The sequence below is a fragment of the Anabrus simplex genome, chromosome 1 (assembly GCF_040414725.1).
Source record: "Anabrus simplex isolate iqAnaSimp1 chromosome 1, ASM4041472v1, whole genome shotgun sequence".
NCBI classification, from domain to species: domain Eukaryota; kingdom Metazoa; phylum Arthropoda; class Insecta; order Orthoptera; family Tettigoniidae; genus Anabrus; species Anabrus simplex.
The window spans coordinates 1405524004-1405541490 of NC_090265.1; the positions used below are offsets into that span (position 1 = coordinate 1405524004).

At 37.1% G+C, this 17487-nt stretch overlaps 1 protein-coding gene across 7 annotated transcripts in view; it reads left to right on the plus strand.

The window, feature by feature from the left end:
* The window catches only part of LOC136858371 (zinc finger protein 594), a 393129-nt gene that overhangs the window by 250312 nt on the left and 125330 nt on the right, over positions 1-17487 (plus strand). For 6 of the 7 annotated variants that reach the window (XM_067137863.2, XM_067137860.2, XM_067137864.2 and 3 more), the window contains one exon: positions 1432-1595. In XM_067137863.2, the coding sequence (XP_066993964.2) occupies positions 1432-1595 (164 nt within the window). Of the gene's footprint in view, positions 1-1431; positions 1596-17487 lie in introns of those variants that run through there. The other variant, XM_067137867.2, reaches the window with a different exon arrangement.

A 17487-nucleotide genomic window follows, 5' to 3' on the forward strand; every position in this document is an offset into this window, starting at 1 on the left:
AAGTAATTAGCTCACTGCTGGGATGGGTTTTTCAGGATTATTTCTGTCCCTACATGGAAGACTGGGTTTCCGAGTCCAGTGGGTGGGGTAAAAGGTGCAGTGAGGTGAAAGTGGGCACAGGAAAGGAATCAACAGACCAAGAGATTACATGGGACAAATATTGGGAAACAGATACACATCGTTAGTGCTCAGAAGTTGAGGAAAAGTCCTTTTTTCCTTAGTGTCCAAAGATGAGGCCCAACATAATATTTGTTCATTCTGGGTCATTGTAGGCCAGAAAATGGTTGGCATTTTTTTGTTGTCTTTTTTTTTTTTTTTGCCTTTTTCAGCTCTTTTTGATTATGGGTCCTTTTTTAGCCTTTTTATAGGTCTTAACAGCTTTTTTTTTTTGACCTTCTTTTGACTACATTTGTACTGCCCATTCTCAATTTGAATCATCATTAGTTCATCTATTACCTCTTAAACACCTTTTCTGCAGTAAGATAGAAAATGAAATGGAAATGAAATTAAAAAAAATGAAATTAATGCTTGAAAGGAGAAAATTCTGATGTTTCTGACGTGAGTGTTTTTGAAGAGGAAGATCTCACTTGCTTCAAGTATGAATGCTTAACACCCATTAATGTGAAGAGAAGTTTCTCGATGTTTTGCAACGTGCTGTCTGAAAACCAATTCCAATTTCTGTAACCCTCGTGTGGTTAAGCCAAATATGATTCCAGTTACTGTATACTAATGCCCATTGTGGGTTCGCTGAATTCATTCTAGGTGAAAAAAACACTTCATTCTAAATTCTGTAAGTACTTTTTCCTGACAAACGTGGAATTCCTTATTCTAAATTGTTAATCTAAAAATATATAATGTCTGAAAGAAGAATCATTTCACGCAAATATTTTTGCATTGTATGTTGCATACCGCCAGAATTTTTCATTTTGAAACATCATATTCCTTTATTAAATATGTAATTAAAACTAAAATTATGAATGAATTTGTATAGTATTTTTATGCCTTTTTGCCAGTGTTAGGTCCTTTTTTAGATATTTTTAGGTCTTTCTACAGGTCATTTTAGGCAAATTATAGGTCTATGGCTCCTGAGCCCTACACATCACTAATGCACCAGAGAGTGAGAGGTGTCGACTCAGTATTGTCTTCTTATGAACGTGCACCTTGTGAAGCCCTGCCTTAAATCAGTAATCAAGGAAGACTGCAATGATTTCACAGTAATCAATATCATCTCTAGCAACGTTGAAGGGCTACTGCTTCCTTGGAGCCATAAGTAAACCAATAATTTGTTGAATAGCCTGAGCACTGAAATATGATCAGACAACTCTTTTGCCTATTATAAAATATTTCCCTATGAAAACTACAGCAATTAGTTCCTTTCTCTGATGTAATCATCTCATTTTTGTTCTTAGCATTAATTATGTTTTGTTTCAGACACAAATGTCCAATATGTAGCAAAGCGTTTGCTCGTCTGGATCAGTTGAAGTTAGCACACATGCCAACTCATGATATTTCTCAACAGCAGTTTTCTTGCGAAATATGCACCAAGACTTTCAGAGTAAAGTCAAAGTTGAAGCAGCATATGATTCTGCACTCAGGTAAATATGTTGATTTTATCTATCTATCTATCTATCTATCTATCTATCTATCTATCTATCTATCTGTGAAGCAAGTAAGCTAGCTTGTAGTTTTTATATCATTGTTGATATAATGGACATAACCACAGAGCCTGCTGTTTTACGTGGTTCCAAAGCACAAGGACATAACTTTTCAGTTCAGGACTACCATATCCATTGGCCAAGACTTGAACCATCATTCATGAAGTCACTCAGGATTTTAGGTTGGAACTTTGAAATATTTTACCGGTAGTTACACAGCCAAATTTCTTTCATATACTTAAAAAAAATCAGTCATTGTCTTCATTTTTAATTTTTCTGTTTTATAATTACTTGTAATTTGTCAATCTTATTTGAGATGGAATTTATGGAAGAGATAAACACATCGTACCCATGCACATTGACTAAAAATAAAAGTTTTGCATATTTCCTTTGGAGGGAATTAAAATTCCATCTGTTTTGTACTGGACTGAAATGGAGACAAATAAACACCCAAATGCTAATTACAACTTTGAAATAATAAAAAGTTATTTTCTACTTAGAGAATTTTACAGAGATTGAAACAAGGGGAAACTAGATGTCTGGTTAGTCCAGTGAGTGTAATAAAACATTCCAATAAATCTCAAGTAACTTTCCTCATTTGGCTGTAAGCACATCAAGCCTTGCAGTATCTTGGTGGAATACAGTACCCTTTTTGGTCTCTTCTGCTGAATTGCCATATGTACACCTAAGCAGAGCAAATAATTCCTCTACCGAGCTCGATAGCTGCAGTCGCTTAAGTGCTGCCAGTATCCAGTAATCGGGAGATAGTGGGTTCGAGCCCCACTGTCGGCAGCCCTGAAGATGGTTTTCCGTGGTTTCCCATTTTCGCACCAGGCAAATGCTGGGGCTGTACCTTAATTAAGGCCACGGCCGCTTCCTTCCACTTCCTAGACCTTTCCTTTCCCATCGTCGCCATAAGACCTATGTGTCGGAGCGACGTAAAGCAAATAGCAAAAAAAAAAAAAAAAAAAAAAAAAATCCTCTCCTCCATTCCTTCTCTTTCTTTTCATGTCCCCTAAATTTCGCCTAGCTCAGCGGAGAAGCTTCGTGGAGCGTTCGGGTGAAATAAATGGACAAAGAATGATACATGTGTTTTCATTTCCACCTATTCGATACAAAGAGAGATCTTGTAATTAAAAATTAAATCTTGTTATATTAATTACGGGGACATGTTTAATCCCAAACCTGAAAGAGGAATAATCAGGTCCTGATTGCTCTCTTAATCGAAGTTCATAAGAAAAAATACAAATCTTAAAATGAGGTTACTGATGCAGGTGCTTGTTTAACATTAAAGTACTGACATAAGTCTAGAAGATGATAGACTGGGATGACTGTTGTTACAATATTCTTATAATAAAATCTTGTTAAAGCGTTACGATCATGGTTAAAACTGTGGTATCAAGCTGCATGACACAAGTTCTACAAGAAATATATTCCTTGGAGCGTTGAATGGAACCTGGTTAAATGTGCTAATTACTGGTTGAGGGTGTAAGAAGATAATTTGGGACATAAACAGCTTAATCTTTATAATGAAGTAGAAATGTGGTTTTTTGATCACTCCTAGTGGAGGATAAGAAAAAAGTAAAGCTGCTAGACTGTTTAAGTTGTTAAAGATGTTAATTTCGTATGTTAAGATAAGTCAACAGTCTTCTTTAATTATGCTGTAGATTCGAGGAAGGGTATTCGACTGTCTGTAATCGTATTTATCTTAGCTTGAAGGAGCGAAAGTCGAAAAGAATGCGCACATTTTTTGATGTTGATTAGAACAGCGGTGTAATGTCGGAACAAGAGGAGAGTAAGTACTTAGGAATAAGAAAAGAAAAGGTGGGTGTAAAAGAAAAAACTTACCCCATTACAAGTGATTATTTTCATTTTGACCGTATTGAAAATCAATTATTAAATGTTGAACATTAATTTATTGAACAACACTTAATAAAACTTACCCCTTCATCTGTAATGATGTATCAGTTAAAGAAAAGGTTAGTTAAAGAAAAAACAACGTTATGTGTATGTTCACTTTTCTCTTTGACTGTTATGGTGTTAATCAGTTGCTATGGTAGTGTTGGAATGACTGACACTTTAAGGTGGGTTTAAAAGTAAAAACGATGAGTGTATAATAACTTACCCCTTCGTCTGTAATGATGTAAATGATGTATGTTCGTTTATCTCTTTGACTGGTATGATGTTAATCAGTTGCTGTGGTAGCATTGGAATCACTGACACAAGTGTCAGAGACATAACGTCATGTCTCTTTTGCTTTTCTTTTGTTCCTTCATTATGTTTTAAGCACATTTTTAGCTTGTATTATGTAGATTACTTTACCCCCTATTTCACTGAAGTTGGCTCAAACGAGTCGAAACATGTTTGAATTTTATTGCTCCATCTAATGATGGATTTATGTTTTGTATTGAATTAGGAGGATACATTTAATTTTTCCTTTGTAAAGTGAAAACAGAACACATCAATACAGAATGATTCTAATATCTTGTAATAATAACATTAAGTTGCTTGCTTGTCACTGCGTTGGTGCAAATAGTTCTCAATAAATTAAATCAATATGTTTTAGTGTTCAACAAATGAAGTAAGTGGCACTCATATGGAAATAATTTGAAATAGCTTGCTGCCAGACCTGAAGTGCTCATATACAGCTACGTGTAGTTGGCACTACTCGCTTCATGTGACAAATTTAAACCTTTCTGTCACCCTCTCGCGATCTCCTTTCTCTTACCATCCCTGGCATGGTAACGCTATCTACGAGTTCCTCACAAGTAAGTTTGAAATAAAGGCTGCTTCCTGTTCAGGGTCTCCACAAGTAATCACAAGGACTGGAGCTTGCGCTATGGGGTCGCCTCCTCCTAAAGCACGGAGTTCATGCTCTGCATGGTGCTATATTCAAATATTCTGGTTATATAAAATGATGCTATTTGGACCGTGATCTGGTGATAAGGTACGTTCCTCCTGTACTCCGATGGAAAAAAAAAAATATTTTTTTCTCTTTTGAAAAATTGTGAGTAGCCAAAATTTTGTTATTCGTTGTTACGACCAGGTTCCTCCTTCGAGTGCGCTTTCTCTTGAATAAGTCTCTTTTGTATTTCCAGAAGTTCTTCTTTCTCCTTCCTTCCTTCCTTGGTAGTGTATGTCTTACAATGCCATGAATTTTCTCTAGTTGTCACTGCATTCCATACACTCTTTGTCCTTAGGTTTGGCCGTAGTCTCAGATTCGACCAAGTTTACTTCTTCTTCTTCATTCTCTTCATTTCCTGGAACAATAACCTCGTCTTCCTGGTCTTCCTACTCCATGTTGCCCTCATCCTCTTCTTCCAGTGCTTCACCGACCTGTCCTGCATCTCTTCAATCCTGATTTGCCCTGGTTGGTAATTCAACTTCAAATTCGCTGCATTAAATGTCTTCTTCACTGTACCATCCATGCTCCTCACTCCTCCTCCTCTTTTTGTTTTATGACCGTATAGGATCTCTGTAGACAGTTCATCGTTCAGGCCTGTCTCTTTGAAGGGATTGTTCGGGCTTTGCGGTCCTGCCAGTACTTCTTCAGATCCTCCGATCTTCGTGCCCTTTCCTCAGTTGAAAATGTGTGTGTTGTGGGTTTGTTTCGCGAACGGGTAAAGTGGAGGCTTGTATTGTTGAGTTATGTATTCAGTTTTATCTTATTTGTGGTAAGGCCTATTTCCTTCATATCCTCTCTTACTTCTCTGATCCATTTACATCCTATTGTGGTATTTTTTGAGACGAGATTGTGTTGTACTAGTTGTTTCAGAAGTCTTGATTCCTGCATCCTTATGGTATGTCCAAAGAATCCCAGTTTCCTCTTATGCATAATATTTTTAATGGGTTCTAGCTGCTTGTACATGACTTTGTTAGGTATTATATGTCACATCCATCTTTCTGATATTTTTTCTTGATGCAGGACCTTCCAATCCTCCTTTCAATTTTCTGAAGTCTGTCAGTCTTTGATTGTTTATTCAGGTGAAAAATTGTTTTTGATGCATAAGTAGTTTCCAGTTTTATAAATGTGTTGTAGTGTTTTATTTTTGCATTCATTGATGGATATTTCTTTTTGTAGATGTACCATGTTAATTTTTGTACTTTAGTTAATCCATTTGTTCTTGTTTGGATTGAGATTATTTCATTTAGGTTATGTGTTATTACTTCTTCAAGATATTTAAATTCAGTTACTATTTTGATTTTATTACCATTCAAGGTAATTTAGTTTAGTTGTGTTGGTTTTTGGGGCATAATGCTAAATCATCGGCAAAACCCAGGCAATTTGTTTTGATTTTTTGTCCAATCTTTATTTTTGGGGGACATTTCATAAACCTTTCCCTCACTACCATTTCTAGAAAACAATTAAATAATATTGGCGATAAGTTGATAACCCATCTCCCTGCTGTAATCCAGTTTTAATTTCAAATGACTCTGATATTTCAACCCTAAACTTCACTTTTGATTTGGTGTTAGTGAGAGTCAATTTTATCATGTTTATTAATTTGGGGTGTAATCCAAGGTGTCTTCAAATTTTAAACAGAGATTCTCTATGGATGCAATCGTAAGCCTTCTTGAAATCTACAAATGTTATCACCATATCTCTGTTTCTTCTCCTGTTATAGTCCATTATCAACTTAAGACTCATGATCTGATCAGGACAGTTCCTCCAGGGTCTCAAACCTCCTTGATATTCTCCTAGTTCTTTCTTAAGTTGTAAACTTATCGTATTAAAGATGATTATTGAAAATATTTTGTATGTTATGTCCATGAGTGAGATTCCCCTGTCGTTAGTAGGGTTGATTTTGTCTCCTTTTTTGTGCAGTAGGTGAATGAGGGCTGTTGTCCAGTGTTCTAGTAGTTCTTCTTTAATCCAGATAGAGACAAGTTGCTGAAGGAGGGCAACGTTTGCCGATCTTCCTGCATATATACCGATTTCCATGTTTTGAATTTTTGAGGTTTTCTCTTAAAACATAGATTTTGAGATAAGTTATGGTTTCTACACAGGTCAACTAGTCTCTCTCCATTTTAATTTGTAATCTTGTGTGGTGGCCATTTTCCGATGATGTCACAGTATTTTCTTTCTCTGCCTAGTTGAGCGTTGAAGTCGCCTATTAATAATATTACATGGTGTTTGGGGATATCATCTATAGTCTGGTCCAATAGGTCCCAAAATATTTCTGTTTCCTTGTGGTCTTTTGAGGAGTTGTTTTTATCATTAGTGGGATCATGGGCATTTGTTAAAATATAGATTTACCAGGCGAGTTGGCCATGCAGTTAGGAGCGCGTAGCTGTGAGCTCGCATCCGGGAGATAGTGGGTTCGAATCCCAATGTCAGCAGCCCTGAAGATGGTTTTCCGTGGTTTCCCATTTTCACACCAGGCAAATGCTGGGGCTGTACCTTAATTAAGGCCACGGCCACTTCCTTCCCATTCCTAGGCCTTTTCCCATCCCATCGTCGCCATAAGACTGATCTGTGTTGGTGCGACGAAAAGAAAAATAATAATAATAATAAAAAAATATAGATTTTATTAGGTGCCTTTAAGGTGAACGTTGAGTGTCATGCATACTGTGTTTTGAATTCTTGAACTGAGTTTATTATTTTAAGGCTGATCAAAAATCCTGTACCAAATTGTGGGACATTTTTCATCACTCTCTTCCTAGGTATACCTCTTTAAAGTCTGTACCCTTGAGATTCCATGGCATACTGGTCAGTGTTTCTCATTTCCTGTAATCATATGATAAGAACTGTGTGTTGGTCATTTATGTTGGTGATCACTTTTAGTGTATCGGTGTGCATGAGTGAGTTTATATTGTGTGTAGAGAAGTTGATTATATGCTTTGGTTTAATTCTTGATTTTGTCTCGTTCATGTATGTGGTACTAGGGTATTTCTGTGCCTCCGACTTCACGGAATCTTTTAAGTGGCAGCCCACCATATCCAAAGGCTGCCTTCTCTGAACTCTAGGTTCAGCCGGTGGAGTATTCCTTAAAAGACCTTCCATGGTTGACTGTCAAGGTGTCACCTGTGTGGGACTAGGTCCCAAATTACAACTCCTCACTTTATATGGATTGTTATGATACACATGGACAATTCGATGTGGGCCAATATACAATTCCGTAAACTTATGGCAAAAACGAGCAGGAGGATCTGAGCTAGTTGGTCTGTTCACAAGAACAAGTTCTCTGACTCTTAAGGGGAGATGGAAACGTTTGTTTCTCATTCTTTACAGTCGTTCCTGGGCTTGGCCTTAAGATGTTCTGCAGTCGTCCTGATGCATATTTCAGAAGATGGTCTCGGATCACTCGGACAAGGTATTGCTCCATGCCAGCGGCCTCCTCGGATATTCATTGCAATGTAGCACCAAGGGCATTTGTCCAGTGGACTCGTGACGCGTAGCATTAATACAATCCATGATAATAGGGATAACATCTAACCATTTCCAACGTTTGCAGGGAATAAAGATACAACAGTACTTTGCCGCTTCTCTCTTCTGGGTATACCTCTTTAAAGTCTCTACCCTTGAGATTCCAAGGCATACTGGTCAGTGTTTCTCATTTCCTGAAATGAAATGAAATGTCGTATGGCTTTTAGTGCCGGGATATATCCCAGGACGGGTTCGGCTCGCCAGGTGCAGGTCTTTCTAATTGACACCTGTAGGCGACCTGCGCGTCGTGATGAGGATGAAATGATGATGAAGACAACACATACACCCAGCCCCCGCACCATTGGAATTAACCAATTAAGGTTAAAATCCCCGACCCGGCCGGGAATCGAACCCGGGACCCTCTGAACCGAAGGCCAGTACGCTGACCGTTCAGCCAACGAGTCGGACATCGCATGATAAGAACTGTATGTTGGTCATTTATGTTGGTGATCACTTTTAGTGTACTGGTTTGCATGAATGAGTTTATATTGTGTGTAGAGAAGTAGGTTATCTGCTTTGGTTTAATTCTTGATTTTGTCTCGTTCATGTATACGATTGAAAATTGCCGACGAGAATTGCGAACCATGGTCACTCAGGATACTTTTAGGTTTGCCCATTGCTGGTTTGATCTTCAATCAATCAATCAATCAATCAATCAATCAATCAATCAATCAATCAATCAATCAATCAATCAATCACTACTGATCTGCATTTAGGGCAGTCGCGCAGGTGGCAGATTCCCTATCTGATGTTTTCCTAGCCTTTTCTTAAATGATTGCAAAGAAATTGGAAAATGATTGAACATTTCCCTTGGTAAGTTATTCCAATCCCTAACTCCCCTTCCTATAAACAAATATTTTCCCCAATTTGTCCTCTTGAATTCCAACTTTATCTTCATATTGTGATCTTTCCTACTTTTAAAGACACCACTCAAACTTATTCATCTACTGATGTCCTTCCACACTATCTTTCCACTGACAGCTCGGAACATACCACTTATTACATGTTATGAGTCTCATTATGATAGCCGTATTGGAGTACAGAATGTAAAAGTTTCAAACAAATGTATTAAAAAACCACTATTCCAATACTTTACAATCTTTAAGTTTAAGATACAAATATTACATATATGTTAAAATGAGACATGTTTCGCTTAGGCTTTGTAAGCATCTTCAGCCGTACTTAATCTAAAGCTAAGTCAGGGCCCTTAACTGAGTTCCTCATTAAAGTATAATACATGCTTTAATACAAGATAAAACAGTCATAAAAATATAATCTTTGGAGAAAGTGATGCTTAAATGCAACTAAAATTCAATAATGAACTTGTCATAGTATTATATGTACATGGAATGAATACTAGTGTTTGTCAAAAAAAAATACAAGTTGGTTATTTGTAGAACGAGACATAGTCATAATGATCTGACATACATTTGGATTGTACAAATTGTTTGATATTAATGAAGCGTGGAGTAATTAAAATATTGAAAAATAAATCTTCGGACATTGTTGATCAAGAATCAGGTACGTAGAATTACAGTAGAGTTTTTAACTCCAAGTGGTTGCGTGATAAGGTCAAAAGGCGCTTCAGTTGTGGCTGAGATTTGTAAACGACACATTCGTTATCATCGACAAACATCAGAATAACAGTGATAATATATTAATGTACCTCAATGACCTTGACAATAATATCAAATTCACTAAAGAAGACGAATCCAATAATTCTTTGAATTTCTTGGATTTAAATTTAACAAGGGCTAAGGATAAATTTATATTCCAAATTTACAGGAAACCTTCATCCGCTCCGTTGACTATAAAGAATGATTCTTTGCATCCACATTCTCATAAGCAGGCGACTTTTTACAGTTTAATTCACAGGGCTCTAAAAATCCCACTTTCTAATGCTAACAGAAAGAAAGAATTTGGTTACATTAAAGATTTAGCTGAACTCAATGGCTACAAACCAGATATGGTCAATAAAATTATAGGTAAAATCAAATTACAAGCCGCTTCAAAATTAACTCCCGAAAAAACCGAAAAAACAAGTTTTGCTGCTTTTACCTTTACTAACCTGACTGTATACCGTATAACCAATCCGCTAAAGAAATATGATGTCAAAATCGCGTATAAAACTCGTAACACGAATCGTAATATATTTTTTAACTCCAATACCGTAAATTCAATACATAATAAATTTTTGAATTCCGGAATTTATAGACTCAAATGCGCCTAATGTAATTTTACATATATAGGACAAACCGGATGCAGTTTCAAAACCAGATATTTGGAACATTAAAATGCTTCAAAACATAGAAAATATTCCGCTATGAGCAATCATATGAAGGATACCGGCTGTAACTTTACCACGATTGAACAAGACCTTCATATTATAAAACACGTCAACAAGAGTAAACTGATGACCGAGTTTGAAAATGCTTACATTTTTCTAGACCAGCATTATAACATTAATAGTAATCTAAACTATGTTCTTGACACAAATAGCCCATTAATTGAACAAATTCCTAAATTACTCACAGCCTTCAACAAAAATACAAATAATTTCATGAAAATATGTAATTATAAACACGTCAGCAATTTCCCTAATGGAATAGTAGCCACTCCCAAGCCACCGATTCACGCCACACCCCCTCCGCCCACTCCTAATGTCCTTAATACTCCGCCTACCTTCCCTCTCCTGATTCATTCTCCGCCTTCACAGACACACCTCTACAATACACGTAGCAGTAGAATAACAACTGCCAGATCGTCTCAAACAACCAACAAGGCTAGTTACCTCTCTGTCAACACTAAGGGTAAGCGTTGTTAAACTTCCACTCATTAATAGAGTGTTCTCTATATTTCAAAACTTACATTTATTTTCTTACATATTTCAGTTTTCCACACGCGCTACATTGCGAATTCCCCCACATCTAAGGCTTTATTGAACACCCTATTTGTTGAATCTACGCTAGACAGCTCACGACTACAATCTATTACAAAGATTATTCTAGAAGGAGACACAATACTTCTATACTGATGCTTCAAGCACCTTTTGACCTTATCACGCAACCACTTGGAGTTAAAAACTCTACTGTAATTCTACGTACCTGGTTCTCTATCAACAATGTCCGAAGATTTTTTTCGATATTTTAATTAATCCACGCTTCATTAATATCAAATAATTTGTACAATCCAAATGTATGTCAGATCATTATGACTATGTCTTGTTCTACAAATAACCAACTTATACTTTTTTAGACAAACACTAGTATTCATTCCATGTACATATAATACCATGACAAGTTCATTATTGAATTTTAGTTGCATTTAAGCATAGCTTTCTCCACAGACTAGATTTTTATGACTGTTTTATCTTGTATTAAAGCATATATTTACTTTAATGAGGAACCCAGTTCAGGGCCCTGACTTAGCTTTAGATTAAGTATGGCTGAAGATGCTTACAAAGCCTAAGCAAAACATGTCCCATTTTAACATATATGTAATATTTGTGTCTTAAACTTAAAGATTAAACTATTGGAATAGTGGTTTTTTAATAAATTTGTTTGAAACTTTTACATACCACTTAATCGAGCAGCTCGTCTCCTTTTTTTGTAACACTACTCTTTTGTCGGAAATCACCCACAACAAATCAAGCTGCTTTTCTTTGGATTTTTTCCAGTTCTTGAATCAAGTAATCCTGGTGAGGGTCCCATACACTGAAACCATACTCTAGTTGGCGTCTTACCAGAGACTTATATGCCCTCTCCTTTACATCATTACTACAACTCCTAAATACCCTCATAACCATGTGCAGAGATCTGTACCCTTTATTAACAATCGTACTTATGTAATTACCCCAATGAAGGTCTTTTCTTATATTAACACCTAGCTACTTACAATGATCCCCAAAAGGAACTTTCACCCCATCAATGCAGTAATTAAAACTGGGAGGTCTTTTCCTATTTGTTCTTAATCTGGTTGACAACCGCTCTGGTATTTGCCTCCTGGACTGGGCATAGGGTCACAAATTTTGAAAATACGTCCATACAGACTAAAATAAATTTTACACCTCCACGGGCTACTGGAAGACTCCCGTAGAAGTCAGTTGTGAATAACTCCCTTGTTTTGCTGGGTAATAATGCCTTAGGAGCTTGTTTCAACAGGTATGGGTTAGGTTTAATACGTTGGCAAGTGTCACTGTTTTCAGTACCTGTTGCACCATTCTTCGTAGTCTTGGCCACATAAAAGTTTCTTGTAACACAGACGTCATCTTGTCAATGCCTGCATGTCCGGTCGTATGGTGTCCTAACCAATTAAGGTCAATCTGGAATATAGGAGGTACCACAATACTTAATTTGGTGTGTGTGTCGTCTGTGAATTTATGTAAAATGTTATTGAAATAGTGGAAGGATGCTGCCTTCTTCTGTGCTTTGACGAAATTTGGAGTACCAGGTTCGAGTTTCCTCTTAAAATACTCAATCATTAACTGAGTTGGTGGATAGTTAAGTTGTTCTTGGCTGATATCCTGCGATTTCTCGATGATTCGCTGGTCTTCGTCATCCAATATGGTCAGGTTAATGTTTACTTTCTCTGTAATAGGATTCCTGCTTAAGGCATCTACTAGTATATTCAGTTTTCCTGGGCAGTGTTCCCTCGTATAGTCAAACTGTTGCACGTATAGACCCCACCTGCTGACTTTCACTCACCATGTTTGTCTTAAGAATGAAAGTTAGGGCTTTATGATCTGTTCTAATCGTTATGGGAAAACCGTACACATATTTTCACCATTGGCTCAGAGCTGGCATAATAGATAGCATTTCTAATTCAGTCATCGTATACTTCATTTCATGAGCACATAGCTTTCGACTCATGAACGCTAAATATGTTATCTTGTTTTCCTTTGCTGGCGTCTCCTAGTATAACACAGCTCCAATCCCGACATTAGATGCATCTGTTTGAGTAATAAATTTCCTGTCGAACGAAGGGTATCCCAGTTTTATGGATTTTGCTAGTGGTTGCTTGGTCTTATGGAAAGCCTCAGTGTGTTCTGACATCCATTTCCATTGGCTATTAGTCTTCAAAAGTTCCTGCAGTGGTGCTACCGTATCTGTGTTAGCAGGACAATGGTCTGCAAAAAGAATTGACATAGACCTATAAATTGCCTTATGTGCTTTATCCTGGTAGGTGTTGGAAATTGCTAGATAGCTTCTGTTTTAACTGGCTTTGGCCTAATCCCATTTCCATCTATATGTCCGAAAAATAAGGTACTTCTCTGGCAAAAGTGGGATTTTTCCAGGTTTACCTTAAAATTACTGTGGTTCAAATCAGCCACTAATAAATCTAGTTTCATGAAGTGTTCTTCCAGAGTTTTAGAGCTAAAAGTTATATTATGGACGTAGCGAATCATAAAGTCTTTCACCTCCTGGCTTAAATTTCTCTCTAGGGCTTGTATAAGCGTAGAACTAGAGATCATCACACCGAAAAGTAATCTCTGGAAAATGTAGGTTTGGTTGTTGAACTTGAAGCCAGTAAACATGTTTAATCCCTCATGTAAGGCGATGTGGTGAAAAGACGAGATTAGGTCAACGGTCAGATCAAAAATTAGATGGATGGCTTTTCCGGCGTTTGCTCTATTAACCAGCGTTTCGTCTTAGGTCTGACACTAGACTCTTCAGAGTGGGATGTGTCAGACCCTACCCACTGACGCTGGGGTGTATGCAGGTGAACTTATCAGAAGCTTATTTATGAAGCACAGTCTGATAACTGCATACGGGAGATAAAACTCCACAATGGAATTAATGCCCGCCTAGCAATTCCTAGCAATTCCCGTATGCAGTTATCAGACTGTGCTTCATAAATAAGCTTCTGATAAGTTCACCTGCATACACCCCAGCGTCAGTGGGTAGGGTCTGACACATCCCACTCTGAAGAGTCTAGTGTCAGACCTAAGACAAAACGCTGGTTAATAGAGCAAACGCCGGAAAAGCCATCCATCTAATTTTTGATCTGATTTTTGATATGCTCTATTGGTGGAAAAGAATCTAATTCCCTCCATGGGAACTTAGAATTTCCATTAGGTCAACGGTTCCGAAAAATTCTATTCCTCCGAACTTCTTCAATACCTCCTTAATTTAATGTTAAAAACTTCATATATTTGGTCTGTATTGAAAGGAGATTAACACAAAACAAAAGAGAGTATAAATGATCCACCTTATATCAATACAAATTATGTTGTTAATATAAAATCACAACATTTTTATTAGGGACCGGTTTCGATGTCTTTGGACATCATCCTCAGCCATAACAGGTTAAATGAACAAAGATATATATATATCTTACAATACAGAATATAAACCATTAATAATGAGATAATAATATAAAATGGGAGAAATATACAACATGATGCTCAAGAATCATTTTACGAAATGTACAAGTTAAAACTTGATGGTCAGATAATAAAATAGGAATGAAAATGTTATCACTAGTTTAAAAAGTCTTTGCCATTATGTGATGTCTAAAGGTTTTTGAGCATGGCATAAATAGAAATTATTTGACGTCTGAAAGTTGACATAAATTGTTGTTCCTCTGTGGAAAATTTTGTAACTTGGTAATGGCCTGTATCTCAGTTTTCATGAGATAAACATTGAGTCATGAGGTGGTTAAGCAAGTGGATCTTGTTTACAGTGTTGACATAAGTATGTCTAGTAAGACCAAAAAGTTCTCGATCCAATGCGGGACCTGAAGTGTAAGAAATTTTGATTTAAAATAAGTTGATGGAAAAGAGGGCATTACGTTAAAAGAATTTTAAAGTACAGGACTCACCTTGATCGGCTTGTTTGTACGGAGAGCGGAGAGGAACTGAAGGTTGAAGCTTACAGGGAGCATGGCACAGTGTTAAGGGAGGGAGAGGGGCAGGTCAAGAAGGAGGGGGGAGGGGCAATGGAAAGGGCGGAGTCAGGCGGACGTGGTAGGGAAGGATAGCATGATAATTTGTTATGTAAAATCTGATAGAACCAAATGTTTTCAGGGAGCTTGACACTGTTGAATACTGATATGAGGACATCAAATAAAATTCTAGGCTTTTTGGAAATGTCATTGAGATTCAGATTCGGATTGAAATATTGGTCCAAATGTATATAGCAGATCTCCGTAGTATCTAGCAAAGGGCCTTTGCTCAACGTATCTAAAATTGTTAAGTCGTGATCTGTTCCATTAAATTTGTGTTTGTAATCATGAATGTGCTGACCTACTGCAGAAAACCTGTTGTATTTGACAGCATTAAGGTGTTCTGCATATCTAATCTTAAAGTTCCTACCGGTTTGTCCGATATAAGAACTGCGGCAGTCATTACACTTGAACCTGTAAACACCTGACTTCGTGAAAGGGTTGGATTTATTAATTAAATTAGAATTGTGAAAAACATGCATGTTGCTGTTGTTAGTGCGGAAAGCAATGTTAACGTTATGCTTCTTGAAAATGTTGGTAACACTGTAAATGTTACGGTTAAATCCAACCGTTTCACGAAGTCAGGTGTTTACAGTTTTAAGTGTAATGACTGCCGCAGTTCTTATATCGGACAAACCGGTAGGAACTTTAAGATTAGATATGCAGAACACCTTAATGCTGTCAAATACAACAGGTTTTCCGCAGCAGGTCAGCACATTCATGATTACAAACACAAATTTAATGGAATAGATCACGACTTAACAATTTTAGATACGTTGAGCAAAGGCCCTTTGCTAGATACTACGGAGATCTGCTATATACATTTGGACCAATATTTCAATCCGAATCTGAATCTCAATGACATTTCCAAAAAGCCTAGAATTTTATTTGATGTCCTCATATCAGTATTCAACAGTGTCAAGCTCCCTGAAAACATTTGGTTCTATCAGATTTTACATAAGTTATCACGCTATCCTTCCCTACCACGTCCGCCTGACTCCGCCCCTTCCATTGCCCCTCCCCCCTCCCTCTTGACCTGCCCCTCTCCCTCCCTTAACACTGTGCCATGCTCCCTGTAAGCTTCAACCTTCAGTTCCTCTCCGCTCTCCGTACAAACAGGCCAATCAAGGTGAGTCCTGTACTTTAAAATTCTTTTAACGTAATGCCCTCTTTTCCATCAACTTATTTTAATTCAAAATTTCTTACACTTCAGGTCCCGCATTGGATCAAGAACTTTCTGGTCTTACTAGACATACTTATGTCAACACTGTAAACAAGATCCACTTGCTTAACCACCGCATGACTCAATGTTTATCTCATGAAAACTGAGATATAGGCCATTACCAAGTTACAAAATTTTCCATAGAGGAACAACAATTTACGTCAACTTTCAGACGTCAAATAATTTCTATTTATGCCATGCTCAAAAACGTTTAGACATCACATAATGGCAAAGACTTTTTAAACTAGTGATAACATTTTCATTCCTATTTTATTATCTGACCATCAAGTTTTAACTTGTACATTTCGTAAAATGATTCTTGAGCATCATGTTGTATATTTCTCCCATTTTATATTATTATCTCATTATTAATGGTTTATATGCTGTATTGTAAGATATATATCTTTGTTCATTTAATCTGTTATGACTGAGGATGATGTCCAAAGACATCGAAACCGGTCCCTAATAAAAATGTTGTGATTTTATGTTAACAACATAATTTGTATTGATATAAGGTGGATCATTTATACTCTCCTTTGTTTTGTGTTAACCTCCTTCATTGACGGTGCATGGTCGTATTCGAGTACTAGTCTTCTGTTTATGACTGGTGCATTCAGGCATACTTAGACTGAACTCTTGGGCTTAGGCACTGCAAAAATAGCATTCAAATACGGCGTAGCTGATTTAACAATTATGTCATTCCATTCCATTTCTTCAATGATCACCTTAACGTGTGGGAATAGCTTTCCCTGAATGGATACAATTTACTCTTGAATGGTTCCCAGCTGTTGAATACAATTTTATATTCATAATTTGGAATTTTCCCAGGTTTACATCCAATAACTGACTCATGTCGCTCCAATATAGCTCTAAAGTTTCCCACGGTTTTCTTCGTTAATATGAGCTTCTGCTAATTTTCTGGGTAGTAGGTTCCTAAATTTATCCTTTGCCTGGCTTTCTTCTAAGTTGGCTACCATTGCTTCAAAATCTTGAAAAATTTCTGGGTGGTTCTCAAGCCAATTCAAAGTCCAACTCGTTGGCTGAATGGACAGCGTACTGGCCTTCGGTTCACAGGGTCCCAGATTCGATTCCCGATCGGGTCGGGGATTTTAACCTTAATTGATTAATTCCAATGGCTCGGGGACTGGGTGTTGTAGCGTATTCAACATTAGAAATCATCCTAGGTAGGGCCCTCACCTTCACAGACATGCAGGTCACCTAATAGGCCGTCTACTAGAAAA